At 41.1% G+C, this 20,260-nt stretch overlaps 1 protein-coding gene across 1 annotated transcript in view; it reads left to right on the forward strand.

Moving 5' to 3' along the window:
• The window catches only part of LOC112409399 (RNA binding protein fox-1 homolog 1), a 1,082,427-nt gene that overhangs the window by 450,569 nt on the left and 611,598 nt on the right, over positions 1–20,260 (forward strand). Inside the window, exon 3 of the mRNA XM_024759497.1 lies at positions 16,904–16,945. Within this exon, the coding sequence (XP_024615265.1) occupies positions 16,904–16,945 (42 nt within the window). The remainder of the gene's footprint in view (positions 1–16,903; positions 16,946–20,260) is intronic.

A 20,260-nucleotide genomic window follows, 5' to 3' on the forward strand; every position in this document is an offset into this window, starting at 1 on the left:
GACTTCTGGCTCTGCTTTTTCCTAACTCAGGATATGTAGTGTAGCCTCTCTAAACCTCCGTTCTGTCGTCTATTAAAAGGGATCATAATAATGAGACTACCTAACACACAAGACAGTGAATATGGGACGAAGCAGGCAGAAAGCGAGATCCTGCGTGATGCTGGAGGAGCTGGGCTGAAGTCAGGAATAATAAACCCTCCAGGAGTCTGGGGGTGAAGATGAGAGATGCTGAGCCCCTCCTTTCCTCCTCCGCCTCCTTGCTGGGCTCCAGCTGGACGAAGGACTGTGACCACCTTGAGGGCCTTTCAGAAAGTTGGCCAGAAAGAGGGAGGAGCAGATGAGGCTGCCTGGAGAGCCCTGTGGCTTTACCTTCCAGGAAACATCTGGAGAGACGTCCCCTGGCAGCCTTTTGGTACCCAGCATCTGTGAAGATACGGGAGCACAGCTGCTAAAGGGCCCTCCTTGTTAGGGGCCAAAGGAACAGAGATGCCTCTGCCCTGCAGTGAGGACCCTTGACCTCAGTACTCCTTTAGACTTCATGTACACAGGAATCACCTAGGGTCTCGGAAAACCCAGATTCTGATTCAGTTGGTCTGGTGGGCAGAGTCTGGGATGCATTTCTAATCAGCTTGCAATTAATGCCAATGCTGCTGGTCCCTCGGACACCACCTTGAACATCAGGACGCTCCGGGAGAAAACCGTACTTGGGATTCTGCTCTTTGCTTGTCCTTCCTCGTGCGCGATCGGGGCCCCTCCACTGTGGAGCTGTGGCCCCTTTACCCTAGTTAAAGGGTTCTGCAGTTCCCTGTGATTGTCCCTCACAATGCTGATTATGTTATACACTCAAATTAAATTAAATGCACCCTATCAAATGCGCTGCACACAAAAAGAATATTTATTTGAATATTAAGTACAAATAAGACCTCCCCTGGGATTACCTCAGGGCACATTTGCAGAATTTAATTGCAAGGTTTTTTTTTTCACTCAGGTTCTTTCAGAACTCTACTTGTGAAAATATTTTCTTTCAGAAGGTAAAGCTGTGCTCTGTTGGTTTATTATTATTATTATTTTAAATCTGAAGAGCTCTCCAAGTTGTCATTACTTCCAGTGTCTAATTAATACTGATGATGACAAAGCAAACAGCCAGATGACCTAGATTTTCCTCTTCAATTGCCTGCAATTTACATGAATGCCTCCTCATTGTTTCAGAACTTTTGTGAAGCTAGTTCTTTCAGTAAAGATTCTTTAAGTTTAGGATTTCAAGAGCTCATTTTTCATGAAGCATTTGTCTTCTAGCTCTCCTTCTGTTAAGGTTTCCAGGAAGGGTGTGAGCGCACACACACACACACACACACACGCACACACACACACACACACACACACACACACACACAGCAACAATAACAACCACCACCCAGGCAACCCTTTCAGACAACTGAACTGGAAAATTAGAAAATGAATACTCCTCAAGCTTCTCCAGCTACAGGATTGTTCCCATTTCTTAAATGATGACATTTTGTAAAGTCACAGATCAGGAATGGAAAAGACCTCTTACAGCTATGTAAAGATTTCTTTAAATGCAGAAGGCAGTGTGGCTTAGAGAGCCAGCCTGGGCTGCCTTCCACTGGAAAGTCACTTATGTCCCTATTTCCTTGTCTGGAAAATTGGTTCAATGGGACTCAGTTCACCTCACTATAGTACGGTTCTTTCTGATAGTACAGTGGTTGTCACATGATTTATTTCTGTTGACATACTCTACGGTCTGTAGAGTGAACTTTTAAGGTCGCAGCACAGAACTTCCAGAAATATCAGCAGCTTTTCACCACCTTTATTTTTCTACCACCGTGGTATCATCCACCCTGCATCTAAGCACAGAGCTGGGCAGGCCCGGTCCATTGTCAATTTATAAAAAGAACAAATAACAACAGCAAACAGACTTTGGATTAAATGCACTTTCTTGCATTAAAAAGACACTTAAGCAGTGCTTTCTGTTGGATGTTCTGATTGCTTCGCAAATATTAACTCATTCAAATCCTGTGATGACCCTTTGGGGTGAGGCCCAGCTGAGGAATTTGTTCAAGGTTCCTAAGCTAATAAGTAGCAGGCAACTTGAGATATGAACCATAGAAGTCTGGCTTTTAAAGTTTTTCCTCTTAACATAAGATGCCTCTCAAACGTCTTTCAATTAACCTGATCAGGATAACTGCCCAGATAAGGCTGTGGCCTGTGTATCTCTGCTGAATCTATTTAATTGGGTTGCAGATGATAAAAATATCAACTTCTGAAAAAATTATCATCAGAGTTTTGCAACATCTAACCTGAAGGGAAAAACAAAGTCCAGTTAAAACATCTTAATTTAAAAATGTCTTGAGAACATATATTCCATCTAAGCAGAGATATGCAAATGGTATGTAAATAACCCACCTGGCCCTCCCCACTCCTTCTCACCTCTGGATGTGGAGAGGCGCATGATGGGAAAATCTGAGTTGAGAGCCCCATGCTATATAATCAGAGTTCTCTGGCTATAAGGTAATGATGGTCCCAGGAGACTGGTTCAGGGAAGCATGCCAAGCCCTTTTAGTTCCTCAGGACATTTCAGTGAGTGTTCAGATTTTCTTGGACTGAGCAAGGGATTGGGGTGGAGTTGGGGGAGCAATTATAACCCTTGATTATGAAGGAAGGAATGGTGATTGCTTCTGCAGCTGAAACAAATAGAAATCATCTTCGTAATAACCGCAATTGTTTTCTCCCTCCCTCCTCTGCCTCGGTTCACAAAATACCTTATTAAATCTGGAGAATAAAAATATGCCTGGGGTAATGGTTTATTATTAGAATAAATAATAGGCAATATGTCTCCCCCACCTTGCAAGTTATCAGATGCAAAGACGTTTAGCTGGTTTCACCTGTAAACGTGCATGCATGTGTAGGGCCAGCCAGGCTCTTCGTGGCCAGGGGCTGCCCTTTCACTTCAAGACCAGCATCAGGCCTGAAATTAACAACTCCAAGAGACTGCATCCTTGCAGGAAGCAGATGGATGCGGGAAGCTGAAGGGGATCCATGCCAGGTGCCGCTTGTGCTGCCACCTCTTGCTTGGTGTTTGTCTGTGGAATCCGTCTGCCTGCACAGCTTTGTCCCAGATCTGGGGGACTTGTTCTGTTGCTAATGGGGTATTTAACAAGTGGGTTCATGGCACAGCAAGTGCAAAAAGCATATCCTCCAAAGAAAACTGCTCTTTAAAACCTGTTATTTGAGGCTCGCTCCAGTTCTGCGGGCATCCTGGCCTCTGACATCCCTTTAATCAGATAACCAACACTTGACTCTCCCTAGTGACTTACATCTGGAACAGTGGGTCTCTTGTGGTAAGTACCAACATCATCAAACGATATGGTTTTACAGGGAACAGCAGGAGACGCAGTGCTCACTCACAGTTGTGTAGTGTCTGACATATACCATACATAAGTCATATAAGTGCTAAAAATACTAAGTAGTTTGAGATGTTCATGACATGCTCAATAAATTACCCCTAAGCACTGCTGGCCATCAGTTAAATATGTTAGAGCTTTCAGTCTTTGGGTTTATCTGTTCATGTTTACATATAACACCAAACCAATGATTTTTCTTTTCCAACTAGTATTTAGCCTTGCCAAGCTCTTTCCCCGTTCTCCCGACCCCCTTTGGCTCCCCTCCAAATCTGGCACCTTTACAAAATCAGATGAGATTTTATTAGCAGATTCGGGTTTTCCCCAAGGTTAAAATAAAAATGTTTGGGGAGGAGTGGATCCCCCAAGTTCTCGCAAATGCTCTTCTTCAATAATACAGCACAAGTCAGAATCGAGTTAATTAATCATGGCTGACCTGACTCACTGTTGTGGCTTTTTGTTTTCATTTTTGCAGTTGATTATTCCTCACTTCCTCTTCTGAAGTCTAAGCACTTACTACTTTCACGCACTATATTTTCTCCCTTAGACCAAAAAGAAACAATAGCCAGAACAAGTAATGGGATCTATATTTGCTTATCTGACATAAACGATCCTGTTTTCTTTGAATCAGAGGACACACTTCACTGTAGGATGCAATTGGAAAAAAGTAGTGGGCTTTATTACAACCATATGATGACTTGGATTATATTCAGGGATTTCAGGTCTTCATAAACTCAGATCTCTAATAAACATTTTATATCAGAACCCAGAAGTAGGGTGGGCAGATCAACCTTTCTCCTTGTTTTATACTCTTCTACTGAAGAGAGTCTACATTGAAATACATAATGTCCCGGAAAATTTGGAGTTGAACTTTTCCCAATTCGTAACTCTTTTGGTGCTCTGGGGAATTATTTATAGCGACCATTAACTGAGTACCCACCCTGTGCCAGGTCAGACCTGGATTTGATGCTGTACATGCAATTTCTCATTTAATCATTCAAAAACTCTTTTAACTCTCAGCTTTTTAAAAGGTATTATTATGAGTACTGTTCATTTGATTTAGAAAAGCAGTGCACGCTTATTGCAAGAAGTTGAACTGAGGTTAAAAGTGAGAAAAAGCTTCACTACTACCTGGTCCCCAATATTATTCTCATTCCCAGGACATAATTTGCATGCTTTTGTTTGCAGTTTGGTGTTTATCATTCCATACTTTTTCCAGGTATGAATGGATATTTGCACGCATGTGCATATGTACAGGTTTTAAACAAACATTGGATTGTATTTTAAGAAGCAGTTCACCTTGCTTTGTTTTGTTCGTTCTCTCATGAGCACCCTTCCATAGGAGTAAATTTCTTTTTTTTAAATTGAAAAAAATATAGTTGATTTACAATGTTGTGTTAATTTCAGATGTATAGCCGAGTGATTCAGTTATCATATATATCTAATATATATGTTTTTTCAAATTATTTTCCATTATAGGTTATTAGAAGATATTAAGTGATTAGCATATAGTTCCCTGTGCTATACAGTAGGTCCTTGCTGTTTATCTATTTTATATATAGTAGTGTGTATCTGTTTCAGTAAATTTCTAATGAACCCATAGTATTCCATAGTGTAGATCAAGGGTTGGAAAATTATGGCCACAAGCCAAATCTGGCCCACCAGCTATTTCTGTAAATAAAGTTTTATTGAAACACAGCTGCAGCCATTTGTTTACACATCATTTATGGCTGCTTTCCTGCCACAATGGCAGGGTTGAATAGGGGTAGTAGAGACAGAGACACTATGGCCCCCAAAGCCAAAAATATTTACTATTTGGCTCTTTATAGAACAAGTTTTCCCACCCCTGTTATAGAGGAACCACAATTTATTTAACCAGCACTGATGGATACTGATATTCTGAAGTTCCAGTTCTGTGCTATGAAAAGCACTGCCCTTCCTTCCCCATTGAATGGAAGGAAATGCACATTCTGTGTCATGATAGCTGCCGACTGCCCTCCACAGGTGGTAGCAATTTACCACTCATCCATGGGGCTTAGGAGGACCTATTTACCTCACCCATTGCAAAAGGATAATATCAAACCTTTCAAAATTTCAAGCCAGCTGTTGTCCTCATTTTTTTTTTTAAAGGAAACAGAAACTCGAAAAGTGTCATTACTTCAGCCAAATTCACATGGCCTATGGGGAGTAAAGCCAGGATTTAAACCCAAATTGTTTGGTCTAGTGTTCTGTCTGAAACAAACGCCCCCATCCCCCCCACTCTCACATGAATATTAATAGCAATTTCTAGTATTTGTTGAATTAAATAAACCAGGTGCTTTGCTTAGTACTTTATATAGGTTATCTTATTTTGAGCTCACAACAAAATTAGATACTAGGTAGGCACCATGTTATCCCCATTATACAGATGGGGAAATTGAGAACAGAGAGATTTTACAGTGCGGCTAATGTCATGTAGACGATGCACCATGATTGGTCTCAGGCAGTCTGATGCCTGAGCCTCCAATCTTCACTGTGGAGAAAACTCCATCTGCAAAAGGACCAGTGGGTTGTTACTGGAGAAATTTAATTTGGTGGAAAGTGTTCCACTCTAAACCCAATCTAACCACAAGAATCCAAGTGTGTAGATCTATGCATTTATTTAGCCAGATATCACAGTCATTTCGTGTTTTGTTGCAAAACCACAAGCATGTAAACAGTCAGCAAAAAAAGCACCTGCTAAAGACAAGTGAGATGCAGATCGGAGGGTGGGTATATGTGGTTTGGGTTGGTTTCCTTGGCACTGGGAGCTGTGTGCTGCAGTGATTCAGAGGGGGACTTGACTCGAGCCCTCTAGATAGTAATTCCCTCTCTGATACTTCCTAGCTTTATGACTTCAGGAAATCACTTCATCCCTCTGTACCTCAGTTTCCCCATCTGTAAAATGGAGCTAAGGATCCTGCCTACTCACCAACTGGTGAGCATTAACTGAGGTCTTCCTGAAAAGCATTTAACATATTTTCTGGCATGTTGTAAACACCAGATAAATTTTAACTACTAGTAATGTAAAATGTGTTTTGCTTTAAAATGATTAAAATCATTATTTTCCTGCCAGTATAATTAAAATCGAGCAACATATAAAGGTGTTATGATATTAATGTGCTTTCCCTACTCCCCCCTCCCACCCCCAGTATCATCTCCCTTACTTTGTTCTACCTTTAACTGTGCTGTTTGCAATTTCATCTTCTCAAATCCTTGAGTAGGTCAGCCCACCCAACTCTTACTCATCCAGTAAGGGTTAGACCAAGGGCTCCATCTCCTAAAACACCTGACTGACACCTCCCTCCACTTTTTTCCCCACCCAACAGGCTGGGTCCGTGCCCCTCTCCTTTGGGTGCCTGGGGTATCCTATGTTTTCCCTTATTATCACACTTATGACCCTGCATTATAATCTTCATCTTATTCCTCTCTCTTCCCTTGTCTTTGAGATTGTTTTAGGAAAGGCGCTGGGTATCATTTACATCTGCATCCCCTTCCATTAGCACAGCATTAGTCAGATAGTAGGAACTCAGAGTACACATGTCAGATGTATGCAATAATCCTGAAATGCATCAAGGAAAAGGCAAACGGTAGCACTCACCCTGGGTACTTTGAAGCATGCTTTTATAGGACAATGCCATCTTATTTCGGAAGAATTTATAACGATTATGAAAATGGCAAATCTGAGAAAGGTACAGAGGTACCAGTTGATTTGATTTACTGTGTTCTATGCTGTTAGACTTCTTTGGTGCTCTTCTGGATAATTCACAGCTGTCCTGAGAACTGGAATTTCCAACGTTCTTTTATTACAAACAAGACAACATACATATCTATTTATCCATTCATTTGTTGTGTGTCTTCTTATTTCTCTGACTCCTACTTTTCCCAATTCAAGTTAATCTCTTGCCAGTTTCCTCTTGCTCTTTTTTCTTCCACCACATTGAATTACTTGCACTTGTATAATCCCACTGGGATTTTCACACATTTCCCTCTCTCCTTGAAATATTTTTTTTCATTCTTTTTCTGGATACATTTTCTAAAAAAACAAACAAAAACTACTAACATCTTTTTTCAACTCTCTAAGACAAGGTTGTTGTCCCTTCTATGTGCCCTTAGCACATCTTTTACTTTCACTGTAGCAAATGTTCTCTATATTGTAATCGTCAATTAACTCATCATTTTTCCTGCTTACACAACGAGTTTTGGAAGTATTCTTTGCTATCGTATCCTCAGTGCCTAGAACAATGTCTGACATCCAGATGGTGATATATATATGTGTGTGTGTGTGTGTGTGTGTGTGTGTGTGTATGTATATATTTGTTGAATATATGGAGGGACAAATGGTGGATGGGAAAACACATAAATGGATTCCAAACATTATCCTACTCTCTAGAAAAAGAAAGCTGAATAAGACACAGTTCTTTCACTTGAAGATCCAGTCTGATGTGTGGGAGGGGAAATACTTGTAATAAGGTCAGGATAAAACAGAAAGAACTGATAAGAGAGAGCTCAAAGTCAGGAGAAGATGAAAAAGGCTGAGTCTGAGAAAGATTCTGTGGCCCTGTTGACTAGATGAAGATAGGAGATGGGGGAAGATGAATCCCTGCTATTAAACATCTCGTTCAACTAGGAGAGCAAAGGGCCTCATGCTGGAGATTATTGCTTCAGTGTCTAACCTTTCATAAGTGCTTACTTGGCAGCCCTATCGAGAGTGGTATTTGATTCTCTGGAAGCATCTTAAAGGAGCAGCATCAGACTTCCCACTGTCCCTTTTTTTTTTTCATTTAGGCTATAAAATATATTGGTTTTGTGCATTAGTGCCATGGGAGAAAAAAAAAATATCACATGCTAGTTTCCAAATGAAATGGCATTTAGTAAAGTGTACATTTAAGATATTTTTCAAGGCTGGCTTTTAAAGAGTACATAGGAAGAGTCTTTCTTCATAACAGATGACGAGGAGTTACAGGTGCCTCTTCTGAACCTCTCCCATAATGGTGATGGGGAATCTTTTTAAGAACCTCATTAGGTCTAGCAATAACTTAGCCTTCAGAGCATCATTACATCCTGCTTGGATTGTGGTGTGACGACCACAGTCCCGTGATAGGACTCAGCCCATCTTGCATAACTGGCTATTTGCACTTGATGACCTCTAGGGAAAGAAGAGGAGGGCACCTGCCACCTTACCCAGAAGATGTGGGTGTTACAGAGTTGATTTCTAAACAAAGAGGTAATGGCAGGTGTAGGTTCTATTATGCAGCAGTAGAGTATGGTAGAGTTGACATCCAATTCACAAAGAATTGATGGCATTGGGCAGGAACATGGCCCCAAAGGAGAAGCTGGATATTGTTAGTAGAATATGGACAATGTTACTAGAATATGGATGCTGTGCAGGAAAAAGTATTGCCATCCCTCTTTAATTGCATCTCCCATTCAGTTTTATGTTTTACATGTAGATATGTGGTCCGTTTTGAGTTAATTTTTGTGTAAAGTGTGAGGTTTAGATCAAGGTGTTTTGCTTGTTTGTTTTTGTTTTGCATAGAGACATCCAATTATTCTAACATCATCTGTCTTGGGGTATATCCGTTTTTGTAGTATTAATTTTTTAAGTGGTTACTCTATGGATTATATTACATATATTCTCTCAGTCTACCTAGAATCAATTTTTACCATTACAATTGGGGTGTGGAAACCTTATTGCCATATATGTCCCTTACCCTCCTCTCTTTACGCTGTGTTTATCTTGCGTGTTGCATATACATACATTTAAAACCGAGTTAGACAATTTTGTAATTTGTTTTCAACCATTAAACATATTTGAAAGAACTCAAAGGGGTACACTAGTCTATTATATTCATATTTACCCATATATTTACCATTTCCTTTGCTCTTCCTTTATCCTTGATGTTCCAAGTTTCTTTCTGGCATTATATTCCCTTTGCCTGGCAATTCTTATAGCAATTATTTCAGAGTAGTTCTGTTGGCAAAGAATTTTCTTAGTTTCCTTAATATTTCATCTTCATTTCTAAAGGATATTTTCATTGGAATTAGAATTCTGGGTTGAATTTAGCACTTAAAAATCGTGTGTAGAGTTCCTTCTGCTATCCAGCATATAGCTGATTTACTTTGCTGTACAGCAGCAACTAACACAACATTGTAAAGCAACTCTACCCCAATTTTTAAAAAAATTGTGTGCCACCTCCTTCCTGACTCCCTGGTTTTTGTTTATTTAAGTGAGAAATGCACAGTTATTTAAATCGTTTTTTTACTCTCTTATAATATTGCATCATTTGTCTCTGTTTCCAAAGCACCCCCCTCCCCCAGATTATATCTGGATGTGAGTTTCTTTGGGTTTACCTCCTTAGGGTTTGCTGAACTTGTTGAATTTGTGGGTTTATATCTTTTGCCAAATGTGGGGAGTTTTCAGCCATGATTTCCTCCAATAATTATCTGCAGTGAACTTTATTCTAGATTTCTTTATTCTAGAATTTATCTTTATTCTAGAATTCCAGTGACATGAATGTTATACTTTCTGCTGTTGTTATAAGTCCTTGAGTTTCTTTTTTTTCCCTCTTTGTTTATTTTGGATACTTTTTACTGATATGTACTCAAATTCATTGAGTGCCCTCCTGCTGTCTCTATTCTACATTTAAACTTTTTCAGCAATTTTATTTTTTTTTAAATTTGGGTTATTGATTTTTACAGTTCTAAAATTTACATTTGGTTCCTCTTTATGTCTTCTATCTCTTTGCCAGTACTGTCTATTTTTTAAATTAGTTTTAACTGTTTCTTCCCTTACTTGTTGGAGCATTTTTATAATAGCTACTTAAAATCTGTATTTGATAATTCCAGCATCCTTGTCATCTCAGTGTTGGTGTCTGTGACTGTCTTTCCCCATGTAAGTTTAGATTTTCCTGTTTCTATGCCGAGTAATTTTGGTTGCACCCTGGGTATGTTGAATATTATGTTATGAGATTCTGGGTCTTGTTTTTTTAAAAAAAATATTTATTTATTTATTTGGCTGTACCGGTCTTAATTGCGGCACGTGGGATCTTTTAGGTGTGGCATGGGGAACCCTGGCCCCCTGCATTGGGAGCATGGAGTCTTAACCACTGGACCACCAGGGAAGCCCCTCTGGGTCTTGCTTAAATCCTATGGAAATGGTTGATACTTTTGCTTTACCAGGCAATCAGCCCAGTTGGATTTAGGCTGAAAGTTTCTACCTTCCTTCTATGGTTTTGTTTCCAATATCAGTTCTGCTTTCAGAGCCTTTGCTTTGGATCTCATGTGTGTGCATCCCAGTGGCCAGTCTGGAACCTGAGCAGTAGTCTATTCAGTTCAGTTCTCAAAGTCTATGGTATCTATTTAGGGTCACATGCACACACATCTAAGTTCAGGGGTGTGTCCAGAGTTCATGAAAGTAGTGCATGAAGTCATTTTCCCAAACTCTTTCCTCTCTAGAAATCTCAAAGTTTTTGTTTTGTTTTGGATTTGGTTTCCTAGGGCTCCCTTTTGGGTCCACCAGCCAGAAAACTGGTGCTTTTTAACCCTGTTCATGTGTTTCTGCTACTGAGCCTACAATTTGGGGCCAAGCAGCAAGAGGAAATAAAAAATTTAACAGAGGGTTGCCCCATCTCCTGGGACCACAGCTTCTCAGATCATAGAGGAGGTTTCCCACCCTCAGGCTGTTGGGCGTCTCTCTGTGTCTGTGTGTGGGTGCCCAGTTCTGGGCTCTAGGCTGCTGTGAATCCATGCCAGGGGATACTGATGAGAGAAGGGGGAGGAACTCACCGCTTATCCAGTATTCTGGTCTGCTTCTCTGCTCCACCTGCTACTATTTAATTTTCAGAGACCCTACATAGTTGTGTCATGCATTCTATCTAGATTTTTTTTTCAACATTTTACTTTTTATTGAGGTAAATTGGTGAACAACATTATATTAGTTTCAGGTGTAAAACATAGTTATTTGATTATTGTATACACTACAAAATAATCAACATAATGTATCTAGTTACCATCTGTCACATTACAATTTACCCCACTTCACCCATTTTTTCTACCCCCCCAATCCAGTTCCCCTCTGATAACCACCAATATATTCTCTGTATCTATGAGCTTTGTTTTGTTTCCTTTTTTGTTTTGTTTTTTAGATACCATATATAAGTGAAATCATACAGTATTTGTCTTTCTCTGCCTGAATTATTTCATATGGCATACTACTCACAAGGTCCATCCACTGTGTTGCAAATGGCAAGATTTCCTTCTTATCTAGATTTTATAGTTGCACTGCGTGGGGGAGACAGAGTGAAGTATGCTTACTCCATCTTACCTGGAACCAGGACCTCGTCACCCGCCTGGTTTACCTGACTATAAAGTTCCCATTTTAGCCACTTGAGTGTACAGAGTAAGGGCATTAAATACATGCACAATATTGTGCAACTGTCACTGTCTAGTTCCAGAACTTTCTTGTCACCCCAAATCTGAAAACGCCAAACCCACAAAGCACTCACTCACTCCCCTTTGGCCCTTCCCCAAATCCCCTCGCAACCACTGAACTGCTTTCTGTCTCTATGGATTTGCCCCACTTTATTTTTTATTTATTTTTACATCTTTATTGGGGTATAATTGCTTTACAATGGTGTGTTAGTTTCTGCTTTATAACAAAGTGAATCAGTTATACATATACATATGTTCCCATATCTCTTCCCTCTTGCGTCTCCCTCCCTTCCACCCTCCCTATCTCACCCCTCCAGGCAGTCACAAAGCTCCGAGCTGATCTCCCTGTGCTATGCGGCTGCTTCCCACTAGCTATCTACCTTACGTTTGGTAGTGTATATATGTCCATGACTCTCTCTCGCTTTGTCACAGCTCACCCTTCCCCCTCCCCATATCCTCAAGTCCGTTCTCCAGTAGGTCTGTGTCTTTATTCCTGTCTTACCCCTAGGTTCTTCATGACATTTTTTCCCCTTAAATTCCATATATATGTGTTAGCATACGTTATTTGTCTCTCTCTTTCTGACTTACTTCACTCTGTATGACAGACTCTAGGTCTATCCACCTCATTAAAAATAGCTCAATTTCGTTTCTTTTTATGGCTGGGTAATATTCCATTGTATATATGTGCCACATCTTCTTTATCCATTCATCCGATGATGGACACTTAGGTTGTTTCCACCTCCGGGCTATTGTAAACAGAGCTTCAATGAACATTTTGGTACGTGACTCTTTTTGAATTATGGTTTTCTCAGGGTATATGCCCAGTAGTGGGATTGCTGGGTCATATGGTAGTTCTATTTGTAGTATTTTAAGGAACCTCCATACTGTTCTCCACAGTGGCTGTATCAATTTACATTCCCACCAACAGTGCAAGAGGGTTCCCTTTTCTCCACACCCTCTCCAGCATTTATTGTTTCTATATTTTATGATGATGGCCATTCTGACTGGTATAAGATGATAGCTCATTGTAGTTTTGATTTGCATTTCTCTAATGATTAGTGATGTTGAGCATTCTTTCATGTGTTTGTTGGCAGTCTGTATATCTTCTTTGGAGAAATGTCTATTTAGGTCTTCTGCCCATTTTTGGATTGGGTTGTTTGTTTTTTTGTTATTGAGCTGCATGAGCTGCTTGTAAATTTTGGAGATTAATCCTTTGTCAGTTGCTTCATTTGCAAATATTTTCTCCCATTCTGAGGGTTGTCTTTTGGTCTTGTTTATGGTTTCCTTTGCTGTGCAAAAGCTTTGAAGTTTCATTAGGTCCCATTTGTTTATTTTTGTTTTTATTTCCATTTCTCTAGGAGGTGGGTCAAAAAGGATCTTGCTGTGATTTATGTCATAGAGTGTTCTGCCTATGTTTTCCTCTAAGAGTTTGATAGTTTCTGGCCTTACATTTAGGTCTTTAATCCATTTTGAGCTTATTTTTGTGTATGGTGTTAGGGAGTGATCTAATCTCATACTTTTATATGTTCCTGTCCAGTTTTCCCAGCACCACTTATTGAAGAGGCCCTCCTTTCTACACTGTACATTCCTGCCTCCTTTATCAAAGATAAAGGTGACAATATATGCGTGGGTTTATCTCTGGGCTTTCTATCCTGTTCCATTGATCTATCTTTCTGTTTTTGTGCCAGTATCATACTGTCTTGATTACTGTAGCTTTGTAGTATAGTCTGAAGTCAGGGAGCCTGATTCCTCCCGCTCCATTTTTCGTTCTCAAGATTGCTTTGGCTATTCGGGGTCTTTTGTGTTTCCATACGAATTGTGAAATTTTTTGTTCTAGTTCTGTGAAAAATGCCAGTGGTATTTTGATAGGGATTGCATTGAATCTGTAGATTGCTTTGGGTAGTAGAGTCATTTTCACAATGTTGATTCTTCCAATCCAAGAACATGGTGTATCTCTCCAACTATTTGTATCACCTTTAGTGTCTTTCATCAGTGTCTTATAATTTTCTGCACACAGGTCTTTATAAAGGAGCCGCTGATTCGAGGGCTCTGACTCACTCAGGCTGCGGGGAGGGAGGGGCACGCAGTGCGGGGCGGGCCTGCGGCGGCCAAGGCCGGCGTGACGTTGCACCAGTCTGAGGCGCGCCGCGTGACGTTGCACCAGCCTGAGGCGCGCCGCGTGACGTTGCACCAGTCCGAGGCGCGGCGTGCGTTCCCCCGGGGGACTTGTCCCTGGATCCCGGGACCCCGGCAGTGGCATGCTGTACAGGCTCCTCGGAAGGGCGGTGTGTGGATAGTGACCTGTGCTCGCACACAGGCTTCTTGGTGGCGGCAGCAGCAGCGTTAGCATTTCATGCCCGTCTCTGGGGCCTGCGCTTTTAGCCGCGGCTTGCGCCCGTCTCTGGAGCTCCTTTTAAGCAGCGCTCTTAATCCCCTCTCCTCGCACACCAGGAAACAAAGAGGGAAGAAAAAGTCTCTTGCCTCTTCAGCAGCTCTAGACCTTTTCCCGGACTCCTTCCCGGCCAGCCGTGGCTCACCAACCCCCTGAGGGCTGTGTTCATGCCGCCAACCCCAGCCCTCTCCCTGCGCTACGACAGAAGCCCGAGCCTCAGCTCCCAGCCCCGCCCGCCCTGGCGTGTGAGCAGGCAAGCCTCTCGGCCTGGTGAGTGCCGGTCGGCCCTGATTCTCTGTGCGGGAATCTCTCCGCTTTGCCCTCCGCACCCCTGTTGCCGCGCTCTCCTCTGTGGCTCCGAAGCTCCCCACCTCTGCCACCCGCAGTCTCCGCCCGCGAAGGGGCTTCCTAGTGTGTGGAAACTTTTCCTCCTTCACAGCTGCCTCCCACTGGTGCAGGTCCTGTCCGTATCCTTTTGTCTCTGTTTATTCTTTTTTCTTTTGCCCTACCCAGGTACTTGGGGGGGGGGGTTTCTTGCCTTTTGGGAGGTCTGAGGTGTTCTGCCAGCGTTCAGTAGGTGTTCTGTAGGAGTTGTTCCACGTGTAGATGTATTTCTGGTGTATCTGTGGGGAGGAAGGTGATCTCCGCTTCTTCCGCCATCTTCCCGGAAGCCCATCCCCACTTTATTTTTTTAACAGTTTATGGAGATATAAACTCTACGTACCATATACACTTCACATACCATAAAGCCACCTATTTGAAGTGTATAACTCACTTCCAAGTGTGTGTGTGTGTGTGTGTTTTGTATATATATAGAATTGTACCCATTTCCTTTTTAATATTTTGGAATATCTCCTCCCAGTCCTTTCCTCTTGCTTTTCTTTTATCTTTCTTCCTTTTCTTTAATGATCAATTTCACTGTATATATTTTTTTAAATTTATTTATTTATTTTGGGCCGTGCTGGGTCTTCGTTTCTGTGCGAGGGCTTTCTCTAGTTGTGGCAAGCGGGGCCCACTCTTCATCGTGATGCGTGGGCCTCTCACTATCGCGGCCTCTCTTGTTGCAGAGCACAGGCTCCAGACGCGCAGGCTCAGTAGTTGTGGCTCACGGGCCTAGTTGCTCCACGGCATGTGGGATCTTCCCAGACCAGGGCACGAACCCGTGTCTCCTGCATTAGCAGGCAGAGTCTCAACCACTGCGCCACCAGGGAAGCCCCAATTTCACTGTATTTTTAACACAAAATCAGAATCATAACATTTGTGCACTTTTGTAGTTACTTTTATTAGAGACTAAATAGTGCCTTTTAAGCATTTCCCATTTCTGTTTTTCAAGACAATGGTTCTGAATGCTGCACATTTTGCCATCCAATCAATGTACTATAATTCTAATTTTTCTATTATTATACATTGTAATATTTATAGTTTTTAAATAAGTAATGCTGCAGTTAATTGACACATAAATAAACGTTTGTGTTTAACTCTGTTTCTTTTCTTAAGAGCTATTCTTAGAGGTGATATTTCTGGATTAAAGGGCACAGCAAAGCACTGATTTATAGATTTGGGGCTCCGTTGTATCCTAAATAATGATACCTATTTTTGTTTTAGAGAAAGTAAAAAAGAAACCTTCAGTATAAAATACATAAAATATACATCAAAAGTCAGTTCCTCAGCCTTCTCCTTTAGTGTAAGTTTCAAAAACTCGCAATATATTGTCAGGTGCTAGGAGTCAGGGGTTACCTCATTGGTGAAAAAAATGCTAGAAATACACAGAATAAGTTGTGAATGCAGACCTAAATTTCATTTTGGCTTAGCTGTTTGAGTTGAAGGTGGAGTCAGCTAGTCCTTGTGGAGGTAGAGTGACCACAGGTCCCAGTTTGCCTTGTCACTCCCACTTTGCATCTGCTGTGCCCGGTGTAATCATTCCTACTATCCCACCCACTCCTTTAACTCACGTATTTTTTTTTCCTGTTCGGACAGTAAATTATATGGTCATTCTAAAGACTCATCCTTGATTTTAAGAAGCACATTTTGATAGGGCAAGGATAATCAATGCATGGCATAAGTATCACTAATCTATTTTTCTTTTTGAGCTTGTGGGAGATATCACAACTTGATCAGAGTTTCTTTCTGTGATGTAAGCACTGACCTGAGAATTGTCCCCAGCACAGTCCTATGGAGACATACTGCTATCTGATTAGAACTGGACCATACAATGCAACGCATTTGCCAAGGCGTGTAGGTGATACTGTTGGACGCCAGCATCGGCGAAGATGCTGTGTAATGTCCAGTGCTTATTCTTAACTATTTTGAGTGGGCCTTCTGGGAAGAATGCCTGCACCTGTTAGACAGGGCAAGAGGGAAGCCTTCCCCCTGGGCAGCTTTTACCTCCCACACCCTCTACTGCATCCCTCTCCTCACCCACTTTCCAGACTCTGGCTCATCTTAGTTGTTTCTAGATCACACAGTTGAAACTCCAAGAGAAGCGGAGGCTGTTTGGACCTAAAGAAAAAATTAAATACATAATTAATTAGTTCTGGGTCTGCTTTGAGCCAAGTGATTAGAAGTAATTTTCCATTTTCTTTCATGCTGTTTTCATGCAGAACCTTCTGACTTCCCCCACCTCTTTTTCTTTTCTTTGTAGGTTTCAAGACAACAGATGAATTGTGAAAGAGAGCAGCTAAGGGTAGGTGTGTCTGCTTGTAAAATACTTCCTGGTTCTCATTTCTGTGTGATAAGCAAAAATTTCCCTGTCTCTCCCCAGACGCAGGGTTCTAAATAGCGGGCTTCATCTTAAGACTGGTTGAGTTGAAAATATTTATCCCAGCTAATTTAGTATTGATTGAGCTGGTAAATACAGTATATTTTCTTTTGAAGTGCCATTATAGTAGATATGGATTTTTTGATTTAGATTCAGCAATAAATACTTCTCTTCTGGAATTTGTTTGACATCATTGTACTCTTTTTATGTACGACACGAGGTCTAAGTAATAACAAAGGTGAGAAGGATGCCTTGCTGCTTTTTTAATGTGAGTACCAGTCTCTTTGCTGAGTGGCTCAAGTGCTCTCTTGCTGTTAACTGGGTTGGGTGATCCACTAGTAAGTCAAGGGCATTTTCTAGGAAAATTTGAGTCCTTCACAGACCTCTTAGTTTTAGTGGCGTTTGTGTATCTAGGGGAAGGAGACAGAATTTTAAACCTCACGTGTTATTTACCTTCCTAAAAACAAAACTCTCTCAGTGCTGAAGTACATTAGATGTAAACAGTGTTGCCTAGATGAGGAGAGAACCGTTTGCTTATAACTGCAGCTTGGTGGCTTCATTCTGCTGTGAAGGTGTCACGGTTGGTTGAGATCCTTCTTGTCATGGATATGGTATTTTAAGAAATATCTGGATTGCCTCCCGGTCGCCGCCGCCATTTGTATTTTTTTTAAAAAGCATCATGTTTTGGATGGATAAATGTGAAGTCATAACTGGCCTGCCTTTAATGTCACTGATGGAAATTGGCAATTTTTACCGGACAGGGTGCCTTATAGTCGTGTCTCCATGTTGTTATAAAAAACTAAAGGATTCTGCTACTTTTAAAATCATAACAGTCAGGTTTGGGGTTGAGGGACCCTTGTGCTCAAAGAGATTTAATACATCCGCATAGTTTATTAAACGTTTCTAATATCATTTATGCAAACTTTTCAGAGCCTTCATGCCAGTCTCGAGATGACAGTGATTTGCAGATTATTTCCATTTTCCAATGGCTTTTGACATCAGGTGTGTTAAATCCTTATGTAAAACAAACAACAAAATCTAGTTGTGCGAACCGAGAACTAGTGGGTTGAGGCTTCCTTCTTCTTTTATGCATATGTACTGTATGTGGTATCCCAGCACGGCCCTCTCTCATCTCTCCCCGCTTCACTCCTAAGTACCTGTGCCTGCATTAGTTGTGACTCCTTCATGAAATAGCCTTCAAGATGTTTTAAGCTTTCCTGAGGTCTCTTATTGCTTTTCCCTTGGTCTGAATTACTGGTTCATCCTAGTAAATAATGTATTGCAACTTCAGATTTCTCTTCCTGTTTGGATGGGGACGATGTGGCCAGAACTAGGTCAGAGCTAGGTAAAGAGGAATGTGTGCTGCTTGTCTCCAGAAGGCCCTAATACATTCCTCAGAATTAAGATAAAATTGAAATCTCTTCGGCAAATGAGACTTGCCTGGCAAATTAAGGACACGGGAGGTAATGAAGTGCTTGTGTGCAGTCTGAGGGGTTTATTATTTCACACTGATGGGGACACTGTCAACAGGGGTGTGGTTTAGGAGCGAGAATGGACCCCCCCCCCCCCTCTGTTAAGTAAATTCAAGCTGTGATTTGATACAATAGGTCATATAGTTTAACGTGATTTGATACGATGGGTCATATAGTTTAACGTGGGGCTTCAATAGTCCGTATAAGACCATCCCTAATATCATGGACTGTAGCTTTGTTGTTGCTGTTGTAGCCTGTTTTTACATTTTAAAGTAATTTATGTTTTGAATCGATAGATACATTTCAATCGATGGAATACACATTTATGTGGTTCGAAATTTAAATGATGCCCAGGGGAATGCAGTGAAGATTCCCCTTCCTATTTGAATCTTAGGCATCCAGTTCCCTCCTGGGAGACACCTAACATTATTAGACTCTGGCTTATCTTTGACAGCTGTGTCTCACCTATGGATATTTTCACCATCTTCTCCTTTTCTGTTTTCTTTCTCTTTCTTTTCCTCCCTACCCGGTCCCTCCCCTCCTTTTATTCCTGTCTTGTGTTTATTCTCTGCCCTCCTACTACCTGAAAAGAAAACTTCCTTGATGAAGGTGATGGCTTTTTTTTTTTTTTAGGGAGACATAGTTTTTGGGGGTTCCCAAAGAAACCCGGTTCTCATCTGAAATACCTGGCTATTTCAATGAAATGCACTATTTTTTTTTTTCTTAGAAAAAGAGACAGTGGGAGAAAAATAGATAGCTGTTTACTTACCAACATCGTTGAAGAGTGTCCGCCTGCCAACCACACTTCTTAAAACATGTTTTAAATACAGCAGACTGCATTTCCAGATTTGTTCTCCAGGATGATTGGACCACGACCATGTTGCCAAGTTTATATTCCCTCACATTCTGTTACGTTGTCAGATTTCAGGGAGACAAGTGGATGGCTATACAATGTACCCCTGTTTCTTGGCCTCCTGGAAACAGCAGATAATGCAGAAAGAGCTGCTCATCCATGTTACAAAAGCGTGTGGACACGTGTAGGGCTTGGCGCATCCAAAACCCTCTCCTCTACTCTCCTTCTTTTTCTCACAAATTCTAAATTAATTTTTCCAAAATGGACTCTGTGAGGTACTTATTCTAAAAGATATTACAAAGTCTTAAAAATATTCTCTGCCTAGTTCATTTTAGGAAATGCAATGTTAAAGAAAGTCAAACTTATTTAATTGCAGTACTTCTCAGAGCCTTTAATACACAAAAGTGAAAAACAGAGAGATGGCAGTAATACACAATTTTTTGCAAACTCATTTGATCACAGAACGTTTGGGGATGCAGAACACACCCTGAGAAACACTTTGAAAATTATATCAGTTTTTTTTTTTCAGTTAGAATGTTACTGTCTACAAGTTATAGGAAAGCTAAGCATTATTTAAAAGCTAAAAATATTTGATCACCTCCTAGTTTCAGGGTTGATTCAGTGGGTTTGGGGTATCAGGCAGTGGTTTGGAATCTTTGTGCCTGTCTTGGCCTTTCTTTCCTTCTTCCAAGAGGAAGAAGAAGCATCACTTGTTCTCAAGACAACATGCTAATCAGGAGGGAAAGGGAAGAGGAGCATTTTTCTCAGAGCTTTTGCGTTTGATTGGAGGAAAATCATTCCCAGAAGCCTTCTCTGCAGACATTCTCTTTCATCTCATTGACCAATCTCTACACCAATCACTACCAGAGTGACCTGGGATCTTAGTTATTGGCCACAGCAATCATGATCCATCCC

The sequence above is a fragment of the Neophocaena asiaeorientalis genome, unplaced genomic scaffold, assembly GCF_003031525.2.
Source record: "Neophocaena asiaeorientalis asiaeorientalis breed wild unplaced genomic scaffold, Neophocaena_asiaeorientalis_V1.1 scaffold254, whole genome shotgun sequence".
Classification (NCBI taxonomy): domain Eukaryota; kingdom Metazoa; phylum Chordata; class Mammalia; order Artiodactyla; family Phocoenidae; genus Neophocaena; species Neophocaena asiaeorientalis.